The 25,586-nt window shown below is 42.6% G+C and overlaps 1 protein-coding gene and 1 long non-coding RNA gene across 4 annotated transcripts in view; one reads left to right on the forward strand and one right to left on the reverse strand.

The window, feature by feature from the left end:
* The window catches only part of LOC310659347 (chondroitin sulfate proteoglycan 4-like), a 38,962-nt gene extending 13,798 nt beyond the window's left edge, over positions 1-25,164 (forward strand). Inside the window, exons 4-12 of one of the 3 annotated variants that reach the window (XM_083402593.1) lie at positions 508-978; positions 1,305-1,481; positions 7,054-7,252; positions 8,905-9,036; positions 12,926-13,095; positions 17,262-17,445; positions 18,605-21,464; positions 21,771-23,853; positions 24,159-25,164. In XM_083402593.1, the coding sequence (XP_083258719.1) occupies positions 508-978; positions 1,305-1,481; positions 7,054-7,252; positions 8,905-9,036; positions 12,926-13,095; positions 17,262-17,445; positions 18,605-20,652 (3,381 nt within the window). In that variant the 3' untranslated portion in view covers positions 20,653-21,464; positions 21,771-23,853; positions 24,159-25,164. Of the gene's footprint in view, positions 1-507; positions 979-1,304; positions 1,482-7,053; positions 7,253-8,904; positions 9,037-12,925; positions 13,096-17,261; positions 17,446-18,604; positions 23,854-24,158 lie in introns of those variants that run through there. The other 2 variants (XM_083402592.1, XM_083402594.1) reach the window with 2 other exon arrangements.
* LOC310659656 lies at positions 14,388-16,115 on the reverse strand. Its single transcript, XR_014502911.1, has 2 exons — positions 15,668-16,115; positions 14,388-14,964 (listed from the first exon to the last, which is right to left on the reverse strand). It is a non-coding gene; the product is annotated as an uncharacterized lncRNA (long non-coding RNA).
* Positions 25,165-25,586: the final 422 nt, after the last annotated feature.

Consider the following 25,586-nt stretch of genomic DNA (forward strand, 5'->3'; position numbering starts at 1 on the left):
CCAGCAAGCAGCTTTTACAAAGAGCCTTGGACAGACTCAGTGAATAATCTCATAGATGGAGGAGTGTTGTGTTGTACAGTGGTGCCTCGCAAGACGAAAAGAATCCGTTCCGTGAGTCTCTTCGTCTAGCGGTTTTTTCGTCTTGTGAAGCAACCCCATTAGCGGATTAGCGCTATTAGCGGTTTAGCGGCTATTAGCGGCTATTAAAGGCTTAAGGGATTAGCGGATTAGCTGCTAAAAGGCTATTAGCAGCTTAGTGCCTTAGAAAAAGGGGGTGGGGAGCGGAAAAAAATCGCAGCAACTCGCAAGACATTTTCGTCTTGCAAAGCAAGCCCATAGGAAATTCGTTTTGTGAAGCACCTCCAAAACGGAAAACCCTTTCGTCTTGCGAGGCATTCGTCTTGCGGGGCACCACTGTACTTTCTAAGGATTAAATGTGAAAACTGTTTTAAAAGAAAGAAGGTGGTTATTCTATGCTTTTAATGCACTGTACATGTACTTTTCAAGGTCGTGCATGAAAACAGTTTGCCATCAGAGATAGAGTTCAAAGTAAGGTCATCTCCAATGTATGGGTACCTTCGGAAGTTTGCATCAGAGGAAGGCTACCTCGGAGCAGAAGAAAATCCAGTTTTGTCCTTCAACCAGGAAGATATCAATGATGGTAACATCCAATATGTGCAGACTGCCTCCGGCCAACTCCAAGACTGGCTTTCCTTGGACGTGACCAATGGAATTCGGGGACTCAGTGGAATAGAAATTGCTGTGGACATCATTCCAAAAGTGATCCCACTAGAAGTACACAACTTCACAGTCACCGAAGGGGGTTCAAAAGTCTTGGATGAAGATGTTATAAAAATCCCTAATAGCCATTTTGCAGGGCTCAAATGTGAATTTGGTTTGATTGAACCACCGAAACATGGGCGGATTGCAAACTCTAACTTTCCTGGAATGGCACTGGCTCAATTTATCAGAAAACAGGTGAGATTACTGAAAACACAATTCTGTTTTAAATTATTCTTTAAAAAGCAGTTCAGATTATTATTTGGGAACTGTATAACTGGGAGTGGTCAATATTCCATTGATCTGGACAGTATGTTGCTTCTGACAACGAGAAATCTCCCACATTTTTAAGAAACATATTGTCTTCCATTATTGTATATTGTATTGTTTATTGCATATAAAACAGGACAAGAATGATGTGAAAAGTAACATGACAGTTACTTAGGTACATGTAGTGGTTGAATCCTTGCAGTTTCATTTTTTGAACAGGCTAGATTCTTAATTTGGTTACTCTCCCTTTTCAGCTAGAACAAGGATTCATCTTCTATGTTCATGATGATAGCGAACAGCTACTTGACAATTTCACCATCATAGCAAACAGCACAGAACTGTGGAAGCAAAGCTTGCCTCAAATGGTATTTGTGACTATTTCACCAGTAAACGATGAACCCCCTGTTATAAGGCGAAACAAAATACTTCGGGTAAGACCTGCATTATTTCCAAAGTTTTTCATCTGGGTTATTTGTGCCTTATTTCTGTAAAAGACAGCATGCACAGCTAGAACTGAAAAGGTCGTCCTAAATTCTGTAGAATCACCTTACATGCAAGGAAAGCATTGGCTAGTATCCAGTTAAGTTTTATTCAGAGTGGAGCCATTGAAATTAAGGAACCTAATTTAGGCCCCATCTGCGCTACACATCTAAAGCCGTTTCATACCACTTTAAACAGTCATTGCTGCCCCTAAAGAATCATGGGAGTTGCAGTTTGCTAAGGGTGGTGAGAGTTGTTAGGAGACCCCACAGAACTATTATTCCCAGACTAACCTGGAAAGAGAGATTGAGTCTTAAATCATGCTATGCTTTAAAATGCTTCTCCATATTTAATACCCCAACCCTCTGGTATTCAATAGATTTGCCCTTTTATCCCCTGAGTTATTTCCAACTTGTGCAATGTGCTGTTAGATATTCTGAAGGAGTGGTTAGTTCAGCAACGATCAGTCATTGTGACAATTTACCATTTGAAACTTTCTTCACCTTTTCCTTTTTGGAGGAATAATCCATCTGAGTGAATGATTCACAAGCCCTTTTTAATCAAAAGATTAATCACATGTTCATGATTGGCCTCTTGGGGAATGATATACGGTATGTGGCTTCTGTTTTGGATTATTAAGCCTTTGAATATATTCTAAGCAGAATTGGTCTCCTATATCCTGCCTGTTTCAAGTTAGCAGGAATGCAATTTTATCTAGATGGCATCAACTTGGATCCTCACTATCCTTTCATGAGTGAAAGGCCTCCTTCCATTTCTGGAGGAAACTGAGACCCTGTTTCTCTGCTAGAGAAACCAGGGGTAGTGCAACATTTTTCATTGATCTCCCCTTCCCCATCCAGATCGTCTGCTTTGTGTGCAGAATATCCCAGGTTAAATCCCTGGCATCTGCAGGTAGGGCAGGGAATATTCCTTTCCTGAAAATCTTAGAGAGCTGCTGCCATTAAGGGAGATAGTACTGAAGTAGTTGGACCAATGGTCTGTCTGGGAGCCAGTGTGGTGTAGTGGTTAAGAGCGGTAGTCTCGTAATCTGGAGAACCGGGTTCGCGTCTCCGCTCCTCCACATGCAGCTCCTGGGTGACCTTGGGCCAGTCACACTTCTCTGAAGTCTCTCAGCCCCACTCACCTCACAGAGTGTTTGTTGTGGGGGAGGAAGGGAAAGGAGAATGTTAGCAGCTTTGAGAATCTTTCGGGTAGTGATAAAGCGGGATATGAAATCCAGACTCTTCTTCTTCTTCTGCCCCAGTATAAGAGAGCTTCCTATGCTCTTATGTCACACACTACTCCAGAAAGTTCCCCAACCTTCCAGAACAGATTTTCAAGAAGCCACAGGAAGCAGAGGGGAGGGAAGATCTGCTGCTTCCCATTCACTTAGTTAGGATCTAAGGTGGCCATCATTTCAAGCATAGGTACAGAAGTTCATCAGTAGTACAGTAGTATATCTGTATAACCACAAGGGGGCCATGTTTTCATTTTTGTGGAAGCTTCTCCAGTCATCAGAAAACAGAATCATAGAATTGTAATGTGAGAAGGTGCCCTGACGATGGTTCATACCATTTTAGTATTTAATTTAATTGTACAGCAGTGAGGCGTAAACACCCCCACCCCGTTCTAGAAACAACCCCATGGAAGCAGATTCATTTCAAAGCAGGTGACTTTTTTAGAGTAATGTTTAGAATTTAAAGAATAAATAGACACAATTAAATGATTGTGGATACATTTTGAGCTTTGGATATCCATGAACTCCAACAATCCCTTGTACGGTGGCGTAAATTATACTCCCTCCCTCAGATCCACTCAAGTAAAAAAAAAAAGAGAAAAGAATCTGGTATTATATTTGTGGAATGTGTTGAGACAAAACTAGGAAAACAGATAATGATCCTTTTTTGGAATGCCCTGAAGTTTATGGGCTGGGCCATGAGGAAGGTAGTAATGTAAAGATTGGGAATCCACGGCAGTCCACAAGTTGTTGGGCTCCCCCACTCCTAGAAGGCATGGACAATTACAGCCCCGCAAACTCTGGAGGGTCACAGATTCGCCAGCCCTGCTTTAAACCCGTTGAAATCAGGACTCAGTCATAAAAAACATGTCCCATCGGTTTACTCAGAACAGACCTGTTGAAATTAATGCACATAACTTAGCCATTAATTTCCATGGGTCTCCTCTGAGTAAGACATAGTTGACTATGACCTATGTAACAGAATACAACAATAACACTGATGAAATCAAATCAGTAGAGATGGAGGGAGGAGTTTGGGGGTGGGGGGGGTGAAGTGAAAGGGACAAAAAAGCCTGGTTATAAAGGGGTATATATATATATATATATATATATATATATATGCCAAAAATAGGATCTTCTTCAAGCAAATGTCTCCCTGTATGATGGCTACATCCATTTCTAAGGGTTTCCTGCCCACGTTGGATTCAGTGACATCTGGCATTTCTTAACCAGTTATGTTTTTAACCACTGTAATTCTGTAGTAACACCTTTTCAGGATTTGGGGAGATGGTAAACACCCACTGTGGTCCCAGAGTTACGTTACAACAATGGAAAAATTCAATATTAAAATCATTTCATCATTTTGAAGACATTGATGTTTTTAAATTTTCTCTGGGCACAGGAAAGCAGGAAGCTGGAGAGTTAATTTTCATTTTGCAATACTGGATCATTTCTTATGGCAAGGGGTTCCTATTTGCTTCCCGTCGAGAAGGGTTGCAACTAGACATTTCTGCCCAATAACCTACATTCTTTCTTCTTTCCCTTTTTGAGGCAGGGGCTACGTTATTGTCTTACTCTAAACACACATTCTGGTGATCCCATTTCACAATTAAAGTATCTGTTTTCCCTTAGCAGAGGCATCATCCGGTATCGTTTGATGTGGTGGCCATGTTTCTGTTGAATTCAACATGAGAATGAATTTTGTCAAAGATTGCTGTGGTACTTTTAAATATTACATGAAACCTTATTGCCCAACGGCAGCTTAACATCTGACGCGTTCCTTCGTGATGAGGAAGGGGCTACGATAAAATGTGAAGTTATAAGTATGTACAAAGGATGAAAGACAAAAGAGGGAGACATTAGCCTTTTCATGAAACAGTGATAATCCTGTGTCAACATGTGAGCAGATCCACATCGATTAGTTCTGCCTCTGACATCATGGATGCCAGATTACCTCTCACCCAGTATCTGTAAATCTAATGTGAATGTCTGGTGGGGCAAGCCAGCTTGCATGATATAGCCCCCACTCACCCATTGATTCAGCCCAGGAGCATTTCTTGTGAATGGTGCTATTGGGCATGGGATGTCTTTTCTCAGTCGTTAGCTTCATTCATTTTCTTTTGCAATGCTTGCATTTGTTCTGAAATGTTGTGGCCAGGGTACAAGTAACTGTGAGTGCAGGGGCAGTCGTTTGCACTTCTCAAATCGCAGTCCCTGTTTCCATCCGAGGCCACCACCACCAGTGACGGGAATTTCTGAAACAGTTTGTGATAACAACATACTGATGGGGCAGTCAATCCCCAGGTGTCTCTTCCGGGTTTATCCTTATATATTTATAACCAGAGCAACAATATTTAGTTAATTGATCAGAGTAATTGATTAAAAAAAAATTGAGGGGATTGTGCAGAAGTGGAGACTGATACTGTCCCAGGAGAAGATTATCTTGGAGGTCCAGAATTAGGTGTGAGCAAGACCCCCTAGCATGAAGCAAGTTTCCGTGACTCTTTTACCAGTGACGTGGAAGAGACTGGGGGTCGGGGAGGTGGTGAAGAGCTGGAAATCTGTGTTGCAAGCAGTACTGAGGACCATAGCAAGCCTGTTATTGTGCCAGAAAGCTGACCTACTGAATAGGGAAGCCAAGGTCTAGTTTGGGAGATATTTAGCTCTTTGAGGCATTGCAGAAATGCTAAGTGGGCTCAGATTAGTCTTATAAGAAAGGTTCCCCTCACATTTTTAATGAACTAAAAATATGGCCCTGATTATACAGTCATACCTCGGGTTGAATGTGCTTCGGGTTGAGCGTGTTTGAGTTGCGCTCCGCGGCAACTCAGAAGTAATGGAGCGCGTTACTTCCGGGTTTCGCCGCATGCGCAGACGCTCAAAATGACGTCATGCGCAGAAGTGGCGAAAAGCGACGCACACAGATGTGCCATCGCTAGTTACGTTTGCTTCTAGATGCGAACGGGGCTCTGGAACAGATCCTGTTCGTATCTAGAGGTACCACTGTAATAGGGCAGCAGATTGTATTTTATCTTTTAAAGTAATTTTTACTGTGAGTACGTATAAAGATGTTTAGATGTTGAATGAGGGAAGTATTGTTTCCTGTGCATGAGAAAAGGGGGAACTGGCCTTCAAAGGTGATTTGATTTATTAAATCTGCATAAATTTTTGCATTAGAAAAATAATAGTTTTAAAGAAGAAAACCATACTTTGCTGTTAGATGATGCACACAGAAGACATAAACTTAGAAGAAGCATTCTTCCATTTTTCTCACACAGAATGGAACACCTCTTCAGGAATGACATACATATATGCAGTTTAAAAAGTTAATTAAAATCTGCTGCCCCCATTTCCCCCCCCAGTCAGTCAAAAGTAACATCTCCAAAGAGCCATCACGAGCTGACTTGTCAAACAGTAATGAGGTGGCCTTTCTTTTAAACCAGCTTTGTTATTTGCTCTTTGATGTTGCAGACACTTTTCCATAATTGTCACACAGCTGCTGCTAGATGGAGCCAGCTTCATTGTGTGGCAGGGGGGGAAATGCCGCAAACTGGAGAACAGAGCAGCCTCCGAAAAAACCAGAAATTAGTCATGTCTGATGAGTATGCATTTATGACAAGGCTTAGCGGATTGGCTAAAGAGTGGTTTGGGGATGGGTCAAGAGAGCTTGCAGAACAGCAGGCAAACCCTGGCCCAGAGGGGTAACTTCTTTTAATCCCTTGCATCGAGAACAACAAAATGTTGTGGCACCTTAAAGACTAACAGATTTATTGCCGCATCAGCATGTGTGTATGTTTCTTTTCCCCCTTTTCCCTTTTACTATCTTGCGGCCATGTGCACATTGCAAGCGGATATCCAAGGTATTATTGCTTCTGGCATTCTTCCAAGCCATTTTCTCCTGGCGCCTTTCTTTTGACCCAGACTGTGAGGTGCAGAGCATCAGCATTAGCCCATCTATTTCCCTGTTTGTTTCAGTCATAGATTGGCCTGAAGTTCTAGACTTCAATGAAACACTGCTGCTATTGAGATAGGTATCGAGACAGAGTGAGTCACGCAGACTATCTTTGTAAGCATTCAGCTGCTCTCAGGCTATACACAATTCCTTCTCCTACTGGTTCAATATCTTATTTAAGTCTTTGTAGTTTGAAATTATTTTAATGATGGACCTTCCTAGGTCTTGCCAACCTGCTTTAGTTGCAAAGATGTACATTTAACCACTTGGGGCAACCGGAATCAATTTGTGTAATTATTTCCTGTTTTTCTCTTGTGTGTGGTTTTTTTTAAAGGTCTGGGTGGGATCAGTCACTGAAATAACTGTGAATGACCTCTGTGCAGAAGATAAAGATTCTTCTCCCGCAGAACTCTTGTACTCTATTTCTCCTCCAAGCAATGGTCACTTGGCACTCAAGTCTTCTCCAAACAAAAGTACCCTTAATTTTACCCAAGCTCATATTGAGGAAGGACAGTTAGTGTTTGTCCATAATGGTATGTCATGTTCATGTATCAGCTGTTGAGTGTTGTGATTTATTTTTTGGATATATCTCTTACATTTTAATTCATTTAAGGATGCCGGTATAACCCAACATAATAATAGAGGACAGCCTTGGCAAATCTGGTGCCCTCCAGATGTTTCGAACTACAGCTCCCATCAGCCCAAGCCAGCATTGATGTCAGATGGAAATACATACTAACAACTCAGAAATCAGGAAGCTAAATTTTAAGACGAGTAAAACCCCCATGGAAATTATTCTGTCCATATTCCATTGATATGAAAGTGGGATGTGGGAGGAGCAATGGTATACTATACGACACTTCTCAATCACCTTACAAATATTGCTCAATTTTTCTTTTTTCTTTTGCAAGCCTAACAATTCCAGAAGAATAAGGGTGCTGAATGAAAAGTGTAGTCGTGACTTGCTACCACCCGAGTTGTGCAAACTAGACCTCCACCACCAACCCCAGTTTGCATATAAGTGCTAAGCCAAACCATGGCATAGTGTGACAGTGTGAGTGTGAAAGGTTTTGGAGAGGACATCCCTGCTACTTTGCTCTGCTTCCAGTTCTGGTACTGGTGTGAAGCTGTGAGCTAAGCCATAGGCTGGCTTAGCTTGTTGTCTCAACTCAAGCTCATGGTTGGTCTCCTCCAGACAAAACAAGATCGATAGGCAAGGCTTGTTTTTGAGTTCCAGCTTGCAGTTTGACCGGAAGAGACCAACTACAAGCCTGGGTTTGGATGACAGACGAAGGCAAGCATGGCTTCTTTTTCTGCAGTCCATCAGGATGAGCAAACTTGCCATGATCTCTTCAGAAGCCCACATTCTTGTTCATATGTGCTAAGCTATGGTTTGGCTTAGCAGTACGTGCAAACTGAGCCATTGTCTGTCCCTTTTCCACTGGATCTCTCTTGAATTCTGAAAACTTCTGATGCATTACGAACTAATCCCACCTTCTGTAGATAATGCCACAATAATTTGTCTTGTTTACTCCACTGAGTAGTAAGTAGAGTCCATCACCCACTCAGATCTTTCACTTCGATATGGACACCAGAACATAGGGACCCAGTCCACATGTCATGGTAAACCATAGTTAATAAAACACAAAAAATACATATCCTGGACTGTATGTCTCCCTCTGCTAATATGTGGAGAAAACAAACTGCGTTCCCTGGCTTATCATTATGACCAAACAAGGCATTTTGGTTTGGTTTGCTTGCAACAAATGACAACCAGCGAGTCAAGAACAAACCTTAGGTACTTATCATGGTTTGTTGATGGTAAAACAAACCACAATTCATGGTTCAGATAACGATTAGCTGGGGATCGTGGCTTGTTTCATCGGTATGCTAGCAGGGAGGAACAAACATACCAGAAAGGAGCAATTGTGGTAAACCTTCAATTATGGCTTACCATGATATGTGAACGAATCTGCTGACTGAAAATACTGAAGTTCAGATTTTTTAAAAAGAATAAAAAGGATTCCATTGTCCAAGGTCCACTTGTAGGTACAAAGATTGTCTGTACATAGAAACCCATCATAGTCATTCCAGATTTATATATTTTTTCTTAGTTACTTAGTTTTACTTTCAGAAGTTTCTGGATAATTTTTGTTGTTATAAGAGTCTATCCATCTTCCCTCAGGGGCCATGTCTGGAGGCTTCAATTTTCAAGTGACAGACGGTCTGAACTTTGCACCTCGACAAATTTTTAGCATCACAGCTCGAACTCTGGTTATTCGCTTAGAAAATAACAATGGGCTGGCTGTCTTTCCAGGTGAGACTTTATATTTTCATTTTTAAATATCCAGGAAATAAGAATAAACTCTGGGGCTATGGAATGTCTAACCCAATATTCAGTGTTTAGCTCTTACTTTATGAGAAAGGAAAAAGGGTTTGGGGTGTTGCAAACATGGAGCTCCCACACCATGTTATAAAACAGGAAGCTGCTTTGCATCAAACCAGCCCATTGGTCCAACCTGTTCAGTATTGCTTGCTCTGATTGGCAGTAGCTCACAAGAGTTTCAGAAAGGAGTGTTTACCAGCTGCACCTGGAAATGTCAGGGATTGGACCTGGGGCCCTTTATATGCAAAGCATGTGCTTCACTGAGCTGTAGCCCACCCCTAAGCTGGGGGTTGAGGGCCTGTGGTCCTCCAGATGTTGATGGACTACAACTCCCATAATCCCTCACCATTGACCATGTCGACTGGAGCTGCTGGGAGCTGGAACCCAAGAACCTTTGGAGTATCACATGTTTCTCATTCCTGCCTTTCCCAACCTAGTGTCCTCCAGAAATTGGACTCCCAACTCTCATCAACCCCAGCCAGCTTAGGCAATGGTCAGATATAATGGGAGTTGTAGTTCAATGGGAGTTGCAGTTCAAGTTGTAGTTGACTTTAGGTCAACAATAATTAATATCTGGTAATAGTCATATGCACATTCACTCAAGTCACGTATGAACTCTCTCAAAGACTACATATTGTCAGACCCTATGGGTGGATGCTGCTAACATGAGACATTCTGTATGTTTCCCATTATGAATCCTAAATCTTGGAAGCAGAGGAATATATGAAATTCTCTCTCTCACACACACAAATTTACTTAATTTGCGTAATTCAGTATGCTTACAACATTTGGGTTTTACTTTGGTTCAGCATATTTTTATTTATATATTTATTTTATTTACAACATCTGCACAATTCACAATAACTTAATGTTCTCTGGGTGCTGAACAGTAAAAACTACCAACCATGAAAATAAAATGCAGAGCTGCTGATAATGAGCTGATTTAACAAAAGAAGCAAAGCATGAGACTTGGGTTTCAGTCTGAATAAATGTGATCGTATTAAGCTGCATGGGTAAGGCTTTTAAAATCTAAACCCCTGTCCCCGCAGTTGCTTTTGGTCTTCCGAGATAGCTCCAGGCAGTAGCTTTTATAGGGGTTTTTATGGTAAGCCAAAGATAATTATAAGCAAACTATTCCTGGTGCAGTTTTGAAGGAGCCCTTCCACTATTCCACTTTCCCCATGTGAGAAAAGTAATGGATCTCTCCATACATTCAGCTCTGCTCTGCTAGGGCTGCAATAACTGTCAAGATTTTCTCTTGAGCACTTTTTGAGTTAGAAAAGTGCTCATATAAATTAAACACAGCTTTGGCTACTTTGATTCACCTCTCGGTTGTCCTGGATTTCTCAGACCAGGCTCTGCCAAGATGGCGCCTTCTATATGTTTTGGACTACAACTCCCATCACCTCCTGCCTGCCCGCTCTTGGTTGTTGTAGTCCAAAAGTTGACAAAAGCTGTCTTAGGCTTTCTTGCAGTCTTCCTTCCCCCCTGTTTTTGCTCAATTGTTATTAAACAAATGAAAATCTCTCAAATATTGAAACAGAAAAATGTGCTGTGCTTCTATCTTAATTCAGGTTCACTTTTAAAGTCTACTTTATATATTCATCCAGATATCGATCCTGCAAGTTATATATGGAGCTGTGTCTGCTTGTTGGCATTAGATTGGTATTCAGTCTTCAATCCATGTTGCTTCCACCTCCAGAACAGTCAAAGATAGGGCCTTTTTGGTGGTAACTCCACATTTTTGAACGCTATCCCAAATGAGAACAGTTCCATAAAATTGGGCCCACATTACTGGGCACACGCTTCCTCGTGAACATGAGCCATGGATCTTAGCCACAGGGAACCAGTAACAGTGACCTCCTGAAAACCTCAGTGATTGGGCAAGAATATCAGGGATCAGGCAGTCCTTGAGATGTCCTGGATCCAAGTTGTAAAGGGCCTTGTAGGTTAATGCAAGAACCTTGAACCTGACTGGTAGCATAAATCATTTTGCAGCAGCTGGAGGCTCTAGAGCAGACCCAGTGGTAGTCCCACATAGTAAAGTACATTGCAATAATTGAGTCTATGGCACAGCTAGCCACTGGGGCTACCTGAGCCTCCAGTGATAAAGATGGATCTAGGAGCACCCCTAGACTCCTAACCTGTTCTTTCGGAGTGAGTGCAGTCCCATCCAGAACAAGCAATGGGCCAATCTCTCGGACACAAGAGCCACCCCACCCAAAGTGTCTCCATCCAGAGTTCAAGCTCAGATTATCAGCCCTCAGCCAGTCACTCAAGCAACAGTCAGTTCACTCAAGCAACAGTCTCTAGATCACGCAGCCTCTCCTAACTCAGATATTATGGAGAAGTTGTGTGTCATGAGTATGCTGATGACACTTTGCTCCAGAACTCCTAATGACCACACCCAGTGGCTTCAGATGTAGGGAACAAGATTGTACCCTGCAATACAACATAACCCAAGGACCGTGTTGGTTAGGCTGGTCCTTTTTTAAAAAATCCTGTCCTTTTTCTAAGTAGTTGAGGCTGGCATATGTAGTATCCCTTCCTTTTATCTTCATGATAACCCTAGGAGGTGGTCTTTGTTAAGTTGAGAGAAGGTTACCAGTCCAAGGTCTTCCAGTGGCTATTATGGCTGAGTAAAACTGAACAACATCCCAAAGCACTGCCTGTTTCAAGACACTAAAATCATATACAGTGGTACCTTGGGTTACATACGCTTCAGGTTACATACACTTCAGGTTACAGACTCCGCTAACCCAGAAATAGTGCTTCAGGTTAAGAACTTTGCTTCAGGATGAGAACAGAAATTGTGCTCTGGTGGCGCGGCGGCAGCAGGAGGCCCCATTAGCTAAAGTGGTGCTTCAGGTTAAGAACAGTTTCAGGTTAAGTATGGACCTCCTGAACGAATTAAGTACTTCACCCGAGGTACCACTGTACTTACATCTATGATTCTAAAATACATGATTCTGTGATACTGCCAATTTCAAGACAATTAAATGATTTGCAGTTCATTTCTTATACTTGTGAAAGACTGAACTAGTTTAAAAGTTTTTTTTTTTAAAAAAAAGGTTTCTTTATTCTTACTGTCCTTTCTGTGAGTTTGGTTGAGTTCCTGCTTGGCCTCTTTGACCCATTATATAATAGCCATCTGTTGAGTGCATGATGTAGCAACAAAAAACGTTAACCACATAAGCATGGACGTTATTATTGGTGAAATACATCATTGTGGATTGCAGACAATATTTTGCTGGAGCAATGTATCAGTTTTGTTTTAATTACCTTGATTTCTCCATCCCAATATTGCATTTCTAGATTTCGGTTTAATGCTTTATAATTCTCGGTAGAAATAAAACAAGTTACTTAGTAGTTCTCCTGCTGATCAATTTCCCCTTAAACTTTGCTGCAGTGAGCTTCTACAAATGAAGAGAGAACCTGTTCTGAACAGTAACAAAGAGCTGATTCAAGCATGCAGAAATTATGAGTGGTATTCAGTTAAATTATGGGTGGTATTCAGTTAAGTTTTACCGAGAAGACACCCACTGAAATTAATGAACTTATTCATGTTCATTCATTGCAGTGGGTTTACTCTGAGTAAAACTTAGTTGACTACCACCCTAGAAGTTGAACAGTTCTTCCTAGACCATACTACTTCAGACTGGGAGTTCAGTTGGCTTTTGTACATTAAATTGGGAGGGACCACTGCCTTTTCCTTGGGCGGCAAAATGTCTTGAGCCAGCCAATTACAATTGCACGTTAAGCAATTTATATGCTAAAAAGTGCTCAGGGCAATATTAATATACTGCTTATAATTATTCAGGTTCTAAGAAACCCATTACATCTCACCATCTAAAAGCTGTCACCAATGAAGTAGCTGAGTCGGAAAACAGAACTATACTATTTACTGTTGCAAAATCCCCGAAACTTGGAAGACTCATCAGTGTCTCTGGTAATAGCACACAGGATATTACAAGTTTTACGCAATCCATGGTAAGAGTCCGTTTTACTATGGGTGTCGGCAATATGGCTTTGTTACAAAAACTTCTCTGCTGTCCGTTATGTTTACACACTTATTCGAGGGGAATTAGACAATATTTCCACAGAAAAATTCCTACCCTTTTCATTTGATCAATATTGTTAGGGACAATATTATACAGCAGGGATTCCCAAAGCGTGAGCCATGGAATTCAGATGGTCTGTGTGGCTTGCCTGTACAAATACAATTAAATATCACACAGTTGCTACAGCAGCCAGAAGAATTACTAAGTGTTCCACCAAGACCCACAACAATTTATGAATGGTTTGGGGGTTGGGGGCATATGGGAACCACTGTTATATGGTGTGCTAAGTTTAATGTGAAGGGTCAACATTTACTAAACCTACGTAAGAAAAGGGAGTGGAAGATTATGGCAATATATATATCCTCAACGTTATAGAAACCAAGTTTGCATTTGTTCTGGGGAAACCTTATAAATTTGAGGGAGTGCAGTGTATAGTTGCTAAGAGGCTGAACTACAGGAAGTTTCTAGTTCAAATATTGCCTCTGCTGTAAACTGATTAACAGAACAGTTTCAAACAAATTTATTCAGAAGTAATAACCTTTTTTTTTTTTAAGAGGGCTTTACTACCTGCTAATTTAAAAGTATAATTGCATCCCAAGTGACTTTGGGCAAGTTACTCTCTCCTGAGCTAAAATGTGCATATGAGAAAAGTTGCTCTAAAGAAATAAAACAGACTTTGTTTCCTGGTAATATGATGCAACAGGCACTATCTTAGAAGAAAGAGGGTTTCCCCACACTATCGTCTTACACAGGAGGGAATGCGTATTTTAAGTCAGCACTTGCCACCTGTAGTTTTCATAAGTGCTTGTGTTAGTTTTAAAACAAGTAAAATTCTGCTGATTGTCTGAAGGTTCCTTAGATCAGAGTTAATCAAAATATTTAAATGAATTAATCAGCTAAATGTTGTCGCCCTAAGAATACGGTTACAAGATTGCTGTAAAGGGGTGTGGATCCGAACCCCACATTGGGCAAAAGATTCTTACATCGGAGGAGGTTGGACTAGTAGATGAACCTTGAGGTCCCTTCCAACTCTACAATCGCAGTAATGGCCTGGCTGGGACGTACCTTTCTCATCAGATTGACCATAGTTTCCTGGTTCGGACATAATGAGAAACTATGGTTAGTTAGGTCAAATCCCATTTAGAATAAAGCAGGGAAGAGGCAATGCAAGGACAGCACACAGGGACAAGGCTTGAGCCTGTCTCAGTTGATTAAGCTGAGATATATACAGCCAAACCATGTCAACAAATGTGATGTGTTTAAAATATTCTAAAGCGCAATATTACTGACTCTAAATTCTGATTATTGACTTCAGTTTTAATTAAGACAGTTTTGTCTTCTTGTCGATCCTTCCTTTACTTTTCTGAAAGCAGCACATTTCCATAGTCATGTTGCAGGCAGCAGAAGCAATGGTGCTGCCAGGTTGTGAGGTGGTTTGGGGCCCCAGCATCACTTCCTTTACCCCCCAGGCCCCTCATGCTGCCCAAGTTGCTCCTTCCACCCTGCTTTCCAAGTAGCGGGAAGGTAACACACTGGCTAGAGGTTTGTTCCTTTCGTTTTGCAGTGGGGAGGGGATAAAGGAAAAACAATCTGCTTGTTACCTTCCTGCTACCAGGATGGTAAGAGGAAGGGGGGAGAATGGGTCGGCTTTTCCTTCTATCCCCCAAAACAGAACAAAGAAAAAGGGGCATATTCTTCCACCGCTCCTTACCTGCCATGTGGGGAGTGAACAGTGTTAGCATTTCACTCCTCCGTTGCTGGATGTGTGATTGTTACATCACACGTCTGTGTTTCCTTTCTAGGCTTGGAAAGTGTGAGAACGGAAGCTAGTCTTATCTCTTCTACTCTATTGTACTGTCATACTTTCTTTCTTTCTCTCTCTCTCTTGGAGAAGAAAGAGGAGAGACGCCATGATTGCTTTTTGCTGTATATGTTGTTGTTGTTGTTTAGTCATTTAATTGTGTCCGACTCTTTGTGACCCCATGGACCAGAGCACGCCAGGCACTCCTGTCTTCCACTGCCTCCCACAGCTTGGTCAAACTCATGTTGGTAGCTTCAAGAACATGGTCCAACCATCTCGTCCGCTGTCGTCTCCTTCTCCTTGTGCCCTCCATCTTTCCCAACATCAGGGTCTTTTCCAGGGAGTCTTCTCTTCTCATGAGGTGGCTAAAGTATTGGAGCCTCAACTTCAGGATCTGTCCTTCCAATGAGCACTCAGGGCTTATTTCTTTAAGAATGGGTCGGTTTGATCTTCTTGCAGTCCATGGGACTCTCAAGAGTCTCCTCCAGCACCATAATTCAAAAGCATCAATTCTTCGGCAATCAGCCTTCTTTATGGTTCAGCTCTCACTTCCATACATCACTACTGGGAAAACCATAGCTTTAATTATACGGACCTTTGTTGGCAAGGTGATGTCTCTGCTTTTTAGGATGCTGTCTAGGTTTGTCTGTCTAGGTTTGTGCTGTATATATCGCTTAATAAATACTTAGAATGCACACACCAACACTCCACTTTGTTTCTGCTAAACTCTCCTGAGTGAGCGTGCACATAGTTTTCTGATATGTGTCGCTGGAAGCGTGCTGGGACTGAAGATTTATGGACGTCCCGAGCTGCGCTTCATAAGGAAGATGCCCGGAGAGGTTTGTCTCATTCCGGGGGCTGCGTGTGCCACCCCCGGCGTGTTTCGACAAACAGATCACTTTTTCTAATATTGTTTTCAGTGCTTTAGGTAGAGATGGTTACTGCACCAGCTTTGCAGAATTAAATATGTCAGGCATGACTGTCTGTGGCATCACTCAGACGTCTTTATTGCCTGCTCTGTGAAATGTTTAGGGGGGGGGAAGGCTGTTCAGGGACTGTCACTAGTCTGACCCTAGTGGTGCCACTGAGAGGAAGGAAGCTCGCTTGTGTGCTAATGTGCCTGCCTGTTGTTCTTGCTGTTGCAGTTTACAGTGGTACCTCGGGTTAAGTACTTAATTCGTTCCGAAGGTCCGTTCTTAACCTCAAACTGTTCTTAACCTGAAGCACCACTTTAGCTAATGGGGCCTCCTGCTGCCGCTGCGCCGCCGGAGCATGATTTTTGTTCTCATCCGGAAGCAAAGTTCTTAACCCGAGGTACTATTTTTGGGCTAGCGGAGTCTGTAACCTGAAGCGTCTGTAACCCAAGGTACCACTGTATTAGGTTTGACTTACCAAAATTGCCACCTCAGCCTCATAGGCAACTGTGACACACATTTTCTTCTTTCCAGTCATTGATCTTCACAGCTTCCCAGAGGTAAAAAGTGGTTTCAAGAGAAGGCAGAACACCTCAGAGCAGCCTATGAGCCAAGCCCAGCTAGCCAACATGATTTTATTAGTTCTGAGCTTTAATTTGAATCTGCTTCAAAAGTAGAAAGTAGTTCTCAACTGCTCTGGTAGAGGCACCCTGTGAAACAGAACCAGCATATTTATTGCTATTTTCTGTGGAGCTAGAACAGTTTACCAAAACTGCTTAGAGGTAAATTTAATAAATGCCGCTGCGCCGCCGGAGCATGATTTTTGTTCTCATCCGGAAGCAAAGTTCTTAACCTGAAGCACTATTTCTGGGTTAGCAGAGTCTGTAACCTGAAGCGTATTTAACCTGAAGTGTATGTAACCTGAGGTACCATTGTATATTGTACCATATGAAGTATTCAAACAGGAAGACACCCAATAAAACCACAATGTAAAAATTAAAAATGCACTCCCTTATGGGTTTTCACCTTCCCTAACAGTATTCTTAGGTAAGGGATTCTGGATTCGAAGGCATTCTTCCTTTCACTTGTGAAAGCACCAGGGTCTCCCACTGAGCACTCGTTGCCATGAACCAGTGGATTTGTTAGCCGGCTTGAGGGTAAACCTTTTGTATTACACATAGAATTAAGGTTTTGCGGTCATGGAGTTCCCACAGCACTTTCACAGGATTATAGGTTTTAACTCTGAGGTTTGGCCCAATTCCACATGTGAAGTAATTCTTTTCTGTAGGCCAAAGAATTAGCTGGAAACCTGTTTTGGACCAGTTCTGCTGTCTTACCTGCATGTTCCAGTAATTTGTTTTTCCTCTCTCCTCTGGACAGGTAGATGAAGGGATGCTCATCTATGAGCATGCAAATAAGGAGGCAGTTTATTGGAATGCACAGGATTATTTTACCTTTACAGTCTCCTCCCCACCAGCAGCTCTGGATCCTCAGGTGTTTCTCATTAATATTTCTTACGAAATTAAAGGACATGATCGGACCACTCAGCTACTTGCAAATACAGGTAAAACCAGTATATTGTTTTCAATCACATTTGTATGATTGAGGAACTCACGACAGCTCACATGAAGTTACCCCTTTCTCTCTCATAAAACTAGAATCTCGGGCCATTTAAGGAAGCTGAAAGTTTGACAGTGAGTAAAGTACTTCTTCCCACAGTGCATAATTAAACTATAGGCCGTGGGTGGCACTGTGGTCTAAACCACTGATCCTCTTGGGCTTGCCGATCAGAAGGTTGGTGGTTTGAATCCCTGCAACGGGGTGAGTTTCCGTTGTTCTGTCCACTGTGGCGGGAAGATTAATAGCGTTTCCGTGTGCTCTGGCTTCCATCACGGTCCTCCTCCGTGTGCCAGTAGCACTTTATTCATGCTGGCCACATGACCCAGAAAGCTGCCTGTGGACAAACGCCGGTTCCCTCAGCCTGAAAGCGAGATGAGCACCATAACCCCATAGTCGCCTTTGACTAGACTTAACCACCCAGGATCATTTTTCTTAGTTAAACTATGGAATTTGCTTGCATAAGATTTAGCCACCTGCCTAGATGGCTTTAAATGAGGATTAGACAAACTCATGGAAGATGAGAAACAATGACTTGCTCTACTGCCAATGTCTATATATCTGGTTGCTGGGAATCTTTAGTGGGGAGATGTTCATGTATCCAGGTCCTCAATGTGGGCTTCCCACAGGTATGTGGTTGGGCACTGTGAGAACTGGAGGCTAGACAAGATGGGCCTTTGGCCTGATTTAGTGGGAGTCTTTCTATGGTCTTAGGTTCTTTTTATCTTCACAACTACTCAGTGAAGTAAGAGGAATGAGTGGCTCAAGGTCATTTCATGTATGTGCAGGGACTAGAGCTCAAGTTTTGCTGACAAATTTGAACACTTATCTTACTCCGCACTGGGTCTCCTATTTATTTTGGCTAGTTAGAGCAACTCCTCTGCGCAAATTGTTAAAAGTATAATTTGTTTCCTTCCATTCCAATGGCAAACTAAGTAAACGGCTACTTCTTTCCCAATATTTCCTGCCTCAGATAGAAAGAACTTCAGAGAGAAGTTTGTGTTTCCCTACTCATTAAAATATTATAATCTATCATAGCGCTCTAAATCATGATTTCTTGCTACTGTGAATTAAAACTACTTTTTCTTTCTTTGAAAAAACAATAGGTGCTGTTGTCCATGAAGGAGGCAAGGTTTTAATTGACAAAACTAACCTAGATGGTTCAAACTTGCTCTTTAAATTACCCGAGACGCAACGCTCTGCATATGAAGTATGGTATCAAGTGATATCATTGCCCCCGCATGGCAGAATTGTGGTGGGAGAAAGAAACATTACTAGGGAGAAACCCAATTTCTCCCAATACATCCTTAACAAATTTGGAATCACCTATATACATGATGACTCTGAATCACTCATGGACCAATTTATTTTTGCTGTGTGGCTAAACCAGAAAGGCAAGTCTGCAGTGAAACCCGATTCTGGTGTTTTAGAAGAGACATTTAATATCACTGTTGTGCCCGTGAATGACCACACTCCAGAGCTAAAGACAAAGCAGCTACATTTGAATGTTTTACAAGGAGATACAGCAGTTCTAGGACCAGAAAACCTGAAAGTGGAAGACTTGGATAACACCCCGGAAGAGATCAAATACACCATCATAAGCAATCCCCCAAATGGCTACCTAGCATTGCAGACTCATCTCAACGAATTCATCAAGGATTTTACACAGGCTGATGTTGATGGTGGCAGAGTTTGGTTTGTGCAAGATGGAACTTCTTCCTCTGGGGTCTTCTACTTTAGCGTGACAGATGGAAAACACCGTCCACTGTACAAGCTTTTTAACCTTGAGGTGACACCCATGTCCGTCACCTTGGTCAACCTAACAGAGGTGGTGCTTTCACAAGGGCAGAGCAGTGCTGCTATTACAAATGTACACCTTTCAGCGACCACAAATGGGAGAAACGCTGAGATCAGTTTTGAAGTAACAGAACCCCCCAGATACGGGCATTTATTGATCGGCAACGAGCGCGTCACCAAGTTTTACCAAGCCGATTTATATGCAAGTAGACTAGTATATTATATGACGGACCTCACCGCAACTGGAGATAGGCTGGGATTCATGGTGTCCACATTGGACAGTAATCTAACAGGACAAGCTATGAACATCACGATCCAGCCTCTTGTGCGAATGGCACTTGGCTTGAACATTCCAAATAGGGTGGCTTACAAGCTAAAAGCCAGCGACCTGGATGCTTCGCAGCTGGCAAACTTGACAAACAGCAACCCCAAGTTTGAAGTGATGGTGCCTCCAGCTTATGGGAAAGTGCTAAGGGGGTCATTAAGCAATTCTAAAAGTGAAGCTGCATTCTTCACACAGAGCGACATCGACAAGGGTGCTATATTCCTCGAGGCAGATGCCAATATGACAGGGGTTGATGTATTAAATGATTCCTTCACATTTATACTCAGAGCAGACAAAGTGCAGCCTGCCATGGGCCAGTTTCACTATGCCATAGTGCCACACGATCCCTCGCTGATTCAGATGTTTACACCGGAAGTGCCTCTCTTAACTACTAGTGCAAACATTTTAAAGACTTACACCGTTACAAAAAACGAACCTGTGATTTTTCCAGAGGGTGACAGGCACACTGAAGCACCAAGCCACACTCCGTGGCATAACCAAAATCACCAGGGGCATCAAAACGATAAAGGGGCATGGTTTAATGAGGAGGTTGCAAGAGGTAGATCTGCCTGGGCTGAGACCACCATCAAAACAAGCTCCAGAAGCACCTGGATTCAGCCCCCTCATAGCAGCAACCGACTGCTCATCATTGTACCGCTCGCCGCTGTGGCAGTTCTGTTCATTGCGAGTGCAGTGGCTGTTTGCGTCTTCCTAATGTGTCACAATCCCAAAAAGACCAAGCCTCTCGTTGCAGGCCAGCCGCCAGCAGCTCTCAGCAGCCCAGGCTTTTGCCAGGAAAGGCGTTTGACTGTCCCCGTGGTCACAATGACACCCCTGCTAGAAGGTGCAGGCAAAACAACCACCTTCCCGTTCATGGCGGTCAGACGGGAGCATCTTCATCCTGTGCCAGTTGCCCCAGCTCCAGCCAAAGAAAGTCTTCTGCAAAGCAGCTGGTCTAAACTTGACCCGGAAATGATCCAGCACTGTCGGAAAACCAACCCAACTTTGAAGCGCAACCAGTATTGGGTCTAGTGTGCCATTGCATCAACTGAGGGACATGTGGGCTTCTGCCATTTTGACACTGGGTTGCTTTTGATGGTGTATATTTGTTTTAGGTTAAAATATACATTCCCTGGTTGTTGCCTCATTAGAAGCCCTGGCAGGTCAAGTGAATATCTTAGTGGGCTTTCAGCTAGATCGGGGTTGGAGAACCTCAGACCCTGGGGCTGAATGTGGCTATCCAGGTAACTTTACCTGGCTTCTGGGACCCTCCCCAACCACCCTCATCCCTGAGTCTGTTTGCCTGGCTAGAATGGGTCCTCTGAAAAGTCTGGATGGAGGGCAGAGAGGGATGTGTAGAAACAAACATAGGACTCAGTTACGTTCGTAAAGATAAAGCGCTTTATATGTGTTAACAACACTGTGACACCAGATGGCACTGTGGAGTCCCGTCTTTCGCCAATGGGATTTCTCTGTATGAAGTTTACAACGCGTTTAACCAGATTGCTTCTTTGATGTGTCTAGATCCAGCCCTACAGTACAGAAGTAGAATTAGAATGCCTTGTTCCACCCACGTCCATTCCTGGCTCCCAGTCACCACTGGCATGCGGCCCAGAAGGGAAGTAGCTTTTTTAAAAAAGGTAACTCACCCCTGAACTAGATACTTAAGGTCCGATCTTGTTGGTCACTGCACAAGCAAAAAAAACCCCAGAAAGAGGCACAGGGGCCACTTCATCCCACTTTGGGTGGCTTGGCAGTATTGGGGGAATATCCGAGATGATATGCCTACTTCCCAACATGCCTCAGTGCTATTCTGCTTGGAGGAGCTGGTATTTCCAGCGTTAGTGCATGCAAAAGCTCTTGCATCAAGGTGAGGAGCATTTATTCCATTGAGTACTGCATTCTCTCAGGTGTTAACCACCACATGCTAGAGCTGGTTTGGCCTTGAGCCAGAAGTGGGCAGAGTCAGGCCTGAAATGAGTGAACCTCTCCTTTTCTCTCTCTCTGCCACCTTTTTTTTGTTTTTGTTTCTGCCCCCCTTCTCTCAATCCCTTTCCCTCTTGCTACCAACCAAGACTTAAGCAGAGGCCCACATCCCTGTCTTACATAGTATAGAAATAACCGGGGACAGAAGTGTCCTAAAGGCAAAGGTGGTTTAGATGCTGAGGTTAGGGCTTAACTGGTAAACTGCAAGGAGGGTGTATTTTGGGGTCTCAGAGCTACTCTAAGTCACAGCAGCGAATTGGTGCAACATTCTGATAAGCACTGTGAAGCTTCCAGATTGGCCAGGCTTTTGCCTTGTCAACAGATGTTGGAACGAAGATGGAGCCTTGATATCAAATGTGACTTGCAGGGTTTGTACCTGCCATAGTTTGCTGGTTTGGATGTAATGGCAAGTTATGGTTTGCCCCAAACTAGGAAGTTACGAATCAAGTGGAGCACACGGGGAAGAAGGGTGTGTGCAAACACAGGGTTTTTTCAAGCATTGCCAAGCTATGGTTTGGTGTGACAGCCAAACCATAAATATCTTATCAATCACATAATACTTTGTATCCTTCTATGCACATTTGTAGACTTAGGGTTTCATGGGTAAAATATGCAATTTTTGACTCGAGAATCTCTATTTTCAGAAAAGTGTCAATTTTGTTACTTTTGCAATCAGCTGGGGAATGTGTGCAAATGCTTCTATGCAACACTCGTATACTGAGCCTACTTGCTTTCAAAAAGGTGTGGATATTCTCCTCCCCCACCAAAATAATGGGCCTGGTGCTAAACTCTACCACATCCTTCTGACCTTTGCACAATTGGAAGGCACAATTGGAAGACAAAACAGTGTCATGGTGATTTTGAAAGGAATTTGTTTAGGTCTGTGAGCAAGGAAGCCACAATTCTCTTGAGCAGATGAAATGGATGGCACAGGGCATGTGCTGTCGTGAGCCTTCACTGCTTTGTGTGTTTTTCGTTACAAATGCTGAACGTAGTTAAAAAATACATGCTTCACCTCTCATCCGTATAGCAAATCTGCATGGCCGTCGGCCAGTCTGCAGCATTATCTTTATGTTTATGCCTTAGTCTAGAGCAATATATCCTGTTGTATATTGCCAAGCCTGGGCCAAAATTCTGTCTCGAGTTGCACAAATAAGAACTGATTTAGCTTGAAACAGGTTCAATAAGAGCTCTGTATCGGAACAGCAGAAATGAAGCTGTGTTGTTGTATCACATTATGTGTTCTTCGGACTACTATATGAAGTTGAAACAGAAATACACTGTAAAACGCAGCAACACTTACCACAAGTCTGTAGAGTCAAGTGTGAGCCACCCGTCACTACTACGGTCTGCCAGGGACTTGACGTCTTGTTTCTCTTGTCCTAGGTTGCCAACAAGATATACCTGGTGGTCTGTGTTCAGCTGTTGGGTTATGTGCTGTGGGCCACTCTGAAAATTTCAGGTTCTTATTTTCCCAATATTCAGTTTCCCACATTTCCTGAACAGTTTGTGAATTTTCTTGTGAATTTTATTTTTAGTCTTCATGAAAATTCACCAGCCCTTTAGTGCAAATTTCTCCCAATATGCTTAGTTTTATAAAGCGATTTCCCTCAGTATAATGCATTTTTGTTTGTTATTTTTACAAATACATGCTTTTCTATGCACCCTAGTGCATGCACCCACACCAATCATTACTTGACAGGTGAACTGCACTGAAAAAAATTAGAGAAATGTGAATTTCAAAGGATGGCTGAGTTTTAGTTCACATATTGTTTTGGAAAGTGCGAATAAGGTTTGCCTTTAAAGGCAAACTGGATCAAATTTCTCCCCCACCCCTAGTTGTGCCATTTATGCTTAAAATACCACAGAAGACTTTGCTGCACAGTCAGTGCATTATTTTATTCTTGTTTGGTTGAAATTGCATTGCTGCAAGCTTTCAGTTATCATTTCTAAGGAAAATGTGCTTTTAAAAAAAATATCTGGTAAGCTTTATTTGAAATGTTAAGGAGAGTATTTCTTCTAGAAATCATAACTTAAAGCTTGCAACAGTGCGGTTTAGCTACCAAAGGGTCCAACCTTTCCCTCTGCTTTAGATATTGACAAAATGCGTGCTGGTTTCAAAAGGTGCAGAAATGAGAGGTGACTATACATGTGTGTGTATGTAAGAGAGAGAGAGAGTACTTAATAATACATCAGAATATGTAAAAAGACAAAGTAGCTTTGGGACAGTCAGTTGGTTAAGGTAAAGTAAGGGGACCCCTGACCATTAGGTCCAGTCGTGGCTGACTGGGGTTGCGGCGCTCATCTCGCTTTATTGGCCGAGGGAGCCGGCGTACAGACTCCGGGTCATGTGGCCAGCATGACTAAGCTGCTTCTGGTAAACCAGAGCAGCACACGGAAACGCCGTTTTTATCTACTTGCACTTTGACATGCTTTTGAACTGCTAGGTTGGCAGGAGCAAGGACCGAGCAACGGGAGCTCACCCTGTCACAGGGATTCGAACCGCCGACCTTCTGATCGGCAACTCCTAGGGTCTGTGGTTTAACCCACAGCGCCACCCGACATTTCTCATTTCGAAAAGTAACTATTCTCATCCCAAGATGTACGTGTCTAGACCCACGCATGGCACTGAGCTGCTATCGTTTTCTTGTTTTAAAAGAAAAGCAGCCTGCATTGTTGCAAGACACAGCTTGCCATACACTGGAACTGCTGTTGCATTGAGAAATCTTACCGGTCTGCTATGTGCTGTTGGTACAATGCCACAAAAGTCCAACACTTTTAGTCTCCACTGATCGCAAGAGGAAAAAAGGAAAACAAATGAAATGAAATGGAGAAATGTTTCATTCTGGCTGGATTTTATTTTATTTTACCTTGTAATACTGCAGCCATAAAAGTGGGGGAGGGATAAATTAAGACTGATCAATCCCCTCCCACATCCAGTACTTTGCTGGTTTTGCACTGGCAGTGGGGAAGTGAAAGTAGAGTAGCACTCTTGAGCTCCCCTGTCCTCTTACGTTTTGATTGGATTTACTGAATTCCGCCATATGAGCTTCGCTGCTGGCATAGTTTCCTTCCTGAATTGTTTTTTTGGGGTGCTTGGGATTCATGCTTTCCCCAGATCTGTCCGCAACACATATTCTCTGTTAGTTTCTATCAGCAATGGCGTTGTGATTTTGGGGAAGGCAAGGGTTGTGAAAGTTTCTTTGGTAATGGGAAACAGGATATATGGGGTTGGGCCTCGCTATGTGAAGGCAAGCTTCTCTCTTTGTCCTCAGAGGAGGAAGCCCACCCCATCCTACGGTCCAGGTAGACATCTTCTTCCCATGAATTGCAAGATAAATTGTTCTTTGCCCCCTGCTGCTTTTTGTTACACTGGGATTTGAGAATAGTGTTTGATTTCCAAAATCACAAAGCTGAATTGTGATAAATTGGCTTTTATACAGAAAGTATATTTTATACAAGGAAAATGTATGTTGCAAAATAATTTATGAAAAAGTAAAACTATAATGTAGAAATGCAATATGGTTATATTCCTCTGCAAATAAAATCTAACGTCAAGTTCCTTTGTCTTTTTTTTAATTTGTAGCACATACTGAAATCTTGGTAGGTTTTGCCATATATTATGTGCAGTACATTACACCCATGCTACTGGAGGTGGCTCATAATATAGCCATGTCTTCCATTGATCCCGGGGCGAGGACACATGTATATATTATTGAGGCTCCGGTTACCCCTTGCATCTGTTCTGCTGTCTTATTTATTGCTGTACAGTGGTACCTCGGGTTACATACGCTTCAGGTTACATATGCTTCAGGTTACAGACTCCGCTAACCCAGAAATAGTGCTTCAGGTTAAGAACTTTGCTTCAGGATGAGAACAGAAATAGTGTGGCGGTGGCGTAGCAGCATGCTCCAGTGGCACGGCAGCAGCAGGAGGCCCCATTAGCTAAAGTGGTACCTCAGGTTAAGAACAGTTTCAGC

This window comes from Podarcis tiliguerta (assembly GCF_965153285.1).
Source record: "Podarcis tiliguerta genome assembly, chromosome: 11".
NCBI classification, from domain to species: Eukaryota; Metazoa; Chordata; class Lepidosauria; order Squamata; family Lacertidae; genus Podarcis; species Podarcis tiliguerta.